At 21.1% G+C, this 5,000-nt stretch overlaps 1 protein-coding gene across 1 annotated transcript in view; it reads right to left on the reverse strand.

The window, feature by feature from the left end:
- Nucleotides 1–5,000, reverse strand: part of LOC101237623 (uncharacterized) — a 100,591-nt gene that overhangs the window by 88,835 nt on the left and 6,756 nt on the right. The window contains exon 4 of the mRNA XM_065794522.1: nucleotides 69–234. Within this exon, the coding sequence (XP_065650594.1) occupies nucleotides 69–234 (166 nt within the window). The remainder of the gene's footprint in view (nucleotides 1–68; nucleotides 235–5,000) is intronic.

Consider the following 5,000-nt stretch of genomic DNA (forward strand, 5'->3'; position numbering starts at 1 on the left):
TGGCAATTTTGGACACTACTGTCTTTAAATTTATATTTCTTTATTTTTTTCACTTCTATTTTATTTACCTCCTTTTGTTAGTAAAATAATTAGCTCTCCTTGATTCATAGCAGCAGCATAATGAATAGGCCCCTCCCCTTCAGCATCTTTTGCATAAACATCTGCACCATTCTCTATAAGCAACTTTGTTATAGTTTTACTGCCTCCATGAATTGCCATATGAAGTGGTGTGCACTAATAAAAATAAAATCATCATCATTATCATCAAGTCAGCTATAAATTTTTAAAGTCTTTTAAAGGCTTTTTTATAGGTACTAAGTAAGGTTAAATAATGACAAGATTTCCTGTTTTAAATATCAACACCTTCACCATCATCATTACAATTATTGTCATCATTATCATCATCATCACCATCATTATCATCATAATCACCATCATTATCGTCATCATCACTACCAACACTATCATCATCATTATGATCATTATTTTTAACTTAGTTTATTATTATAATTCAAAAAAAAGTTTTTAGAATAATTACTTACCAATAATGCAAGTACTATTTTCATTAATTTTTTAGTTTTTACAAAGAATGTATTTCAATCATTAAAAACAACAAAATTGTACATTAGACAACATTAACACAGTGAACTAGTATCAGACTTTATAACAATCTGTACTGTAAAACCTTAAATTCTGTCTTTATGCAACCCTTATGTAAATTGACTATTTTAAAAATGATCTTGAAGATCAAAATATGTTAGCAAATGAACTTATAAAGACAAATACATAATTTTTTTTTTAAGAAAATTTGTGTATTTTTTTTTTATTCTTTTAATTACTCATCATTAGGGTGTTTACTGATCTTTAGGGTGTTTACTTATTATTAGGGGGTTTACTTATTATTGAGTGTCATACTTTGATACAAACACAACAATTTTTAAAAAGCAAAAGGGAATAGTCTGCTAACAACTGTTAAAGTTGATTTAAAACTAAAATATATTCTTCTACAATACAAACTTGACAAATTTAAGAAGTTTTTTGGGCTGCTTTAACTTTGAAGACCATGGTGAAATAATAAAACCTATTATAATGAAACAAATTCTATCTAGCAATCTGGTATGTTACAAGTTATTTATTTTTCTGTCATAATTATTTACAATAATAATAACAATGCAAGGTTAATTTCAGAAGTCCTGGTTGCTTAGGGCCAATCCACTTTAGCTGAATAGCTTCAATTCTTTAATAGCCATAATATTGGTCCATAGAAAAATCCTTTACAAAATTATTTAAATGAATATGAGACTAACCAATCCATCTTAAAAAAGAGTTAAATTTTAGATTTCAATTGAGATTTTAATGGATCTAACATATCTTTTAAAGTTTTTAAATTTTGCATCTAGAATAGATGAGATTTATTCAGTCATTCAATGAATCTTTCATTGTGACATTGAAAAATAGTGAATTTTATTCTAAGCTTTTTTTTTTTTTTTTTTAATAGCTTAGAATAAAAAAAAAATTAAAATATGAAACAGGGACTAAAAGAAGTCAGAACTGAAACATGAAAATACTAAAAAGGGACTAAAAGTAGACTAGACTGAACAAAGTTAATAGATAAAGACTAAAACAGGATTTAAAAGCAAAAAAAATGCAACTACACTGAAATATACTGGACCAAAATGAGACTAAACTGAGAGATAACTGAAAGGTTCCAAGCCTGAAACGACAAAACAGGATTGAAATAAAAAAAGACTAAAACAGGACTGAAACAATTTAAAAGTTCAAAAAAAAGTATAAAAACAAAAGAAGTAGAAAAAAAAATTTCTGAATTTTTAAAAATTTAGAATTTTTGTTTTTTAAAAATTTAAGTGATTAGTAAAAAATTATTTAAAAATAATTTTTTACTAATCACAAAATAAACTCAACAGTTGGTTTGTAGAAAATGGAATCAGTAAAAAAACTCATAATGTAAAATGAAGATGCTGTCATGTTGGCTCAATTAATAATTTATTAATTCTCTCTAAATGATTTTCTTTTAGATAAGATCCAAAAACACATTGTAAACATAGCTTGACCTGCATTATTTACAAAGCTTGAGTCTCTCTTCCACCATCGTTACATCTCTTTCACTTTCCTACAAATATATGCCTGCTGCTCAAAGGAGCTCTTGTCTCTATTGTGCTCACAACAAAGACACAAGCGACCAACCTAATAGTGAAGTTGGGAATAATATATATATATATATATATATATATATATATATATATATATATATATATATATATATATATATATATATATATATATATATATATATATATATTTATATATATATATATATATTTATATAATTATATATATATATGTATATATATATATATATATATATATATATATATATATATATATATATATATATATATATATATATATATATATATATATATATATATATATATATATATATATATATATATATTACTATATATATATATATTACTAATATATATATATATATATATATGTATATATATATAGCAATATATATATATAGTAATTATTAGTATATATATATATATATATATATATATATATATATATATATATATATATATATATATATATATATATATATATATATATATATATATATTACTAATATATATATATATATATATATATATATATATATATATATATGTATATATATAGTAATATATATATATATATATATAGTAATTATTAGTATATATATATATATATATATATATATATATATATATATATATATATATATATATATATAGTAATATATATATACAGTTTACTATATATATATATATATTACTATATATATATATATAAAGTAAAATATTTATTTGTATATATCAGGGATGCGGAGTCCCATAAAGGAATATGAAATATTCCTAAATTTCCGAATATGAAAGGCACAAAAAGATTACTTCTTCCGAGTTTTTGGTATCGAGGAGCTCTAAAAATACAAATAAGTTTATGGACTACTAATAGGAAAAAAGTTAAAACTTTTAGGTAAGAGGAACAATCATTTTTTGAACCCAGAATTCTTAGGTATAATGGCGGCAAGGACTCTGGGACTCCAGGACTCTGGGCTTAAAAACAATAAGTTTCAATTCATTAAATCTCATGAATTTTTTACTTATAGCAGGTAAGTCAACAAACATGTGTAGAGCTTCTGGTTGCTACGGACTTGGAAAAAATAGAGATATAAAGCCGGAGTCCTTTTGGGACTCTGCATCTCTGATTTATATATATATATATATATATATATATATATATATATATATATATATATATATATATATATATATATATATATATATATATATATATATATATATATATATATATGTATACATATATATGTATATATATATATATATATATATATATATATATATATATATATGTATATGTATATATGTATACATATATATATACATATATACATAAACATGTATATATATACATACATATATATGTATATATATATAATGTATATATATACTATATATATATATATATGTATATATATATGTATATATATATATATATATATATATATATATATATATATATATATATATATATATATATGTATATATATATGTATATGTATATGTATATATGTATACATATATATATATATACATATATACATAAACATGTATATATATACATGTATATATATATATATGTACATGTATATATATATATATGTATATATATATATATATTTATATATATATATATATATATATATATATATATATATATATATATATATATATATATATATATATATATATATATATATATACATATATAGATATATATAGATATTCATATATATTTATTTATATATATAACATGATACAAATATATATTCAAGCTATAATATACTATAATATATGCTTATATATAACATTATAAATACATTCAAGCTATAATATAGTATAATATATGCTTATATATAATACAGAATTGTCTCAGATTTACTTATCAATTTAAAAATTATCACCCAAATTTGCGGGCTGAATCTATGGTCTAAAATTACCACCACTCAAGTTTTAGTTTAGGAGAGTGCTGAAAAAAATTAAAGTTAAAGAGTGCTGATAAAACCCTAATTTAAATAAACTTAAAACTGCACTCTTCTACTAAAAAAACTTAGACAACTGTAACAATGCCTCTGTGTTGCAGTATATATACTGAGGGTCCATTTTTGGTAACAGGTCTAATTTATAAATGTTTACAACAAAAAAACCCAATTTAATAAAACAGATTTGTAAAGAAAAACTTGCAAAAAAATTAGATTTTACTTTATTTTAAAATTCCACTATGCAAACTGCAATATTTGTTATATTAAACAAACATTCCAAAACCTCTCTCAGTATATTGGTAATGTTTTAAGGTAAATAATTATTTTTTGATTAAATATTGGGGTATACAATGTAATTAAATATGAAATAAAATTTCATATAAGTTATATAATTTATATAATTGTGGTTCTTTTTTTTCAGACCCAAAATAATATGCTTTTAAATAAATCTTTTTTTATAGTATTTTTTAAGGTGACTGTTTGAAGAGTCTTAACCCCTAAAAATATTTTTTATTCAAAAATATAAGTCCATTTTTATATTATGACATAAAACACATTTAAGGGGTGCCAACAGATATTTTCAAAAAATGTTGTTTTTAGAGCCACCCTAATATCTAAAACAACATTTAAAAAGTATGTCTTCTCCTATCTGCTAAATACATTCTGTATAACAATATTTTAATATTTATCATATTTTATACATATGCACATAAAAATATATACATATATATGTAAAATATATATACAAAAGCAATAACTCTTGCACACTTACAAGGTTGGTTCATATTAGTTTACACTTTAGACTTGTACGACTAAAATACATTATTCTTTTAAGAACATTGATCACTCCTTTTTGCAAATATATATA

The sequence above is a fragment of the Hydra vulgaris genome, chromosome 03 (assembly GCF_038396675.1).
Source record: "Hydra vulgaris chromosome 03, alternate assembly HydraT2T_AEP".
In the NCBI taxonomy this organism is placed as follows: Eukaryota; Metazoa; Cnidaria; class Hydrozoa; order Anthoathecata; family Hydridae; genus Hydra; species Hydra vulgaris.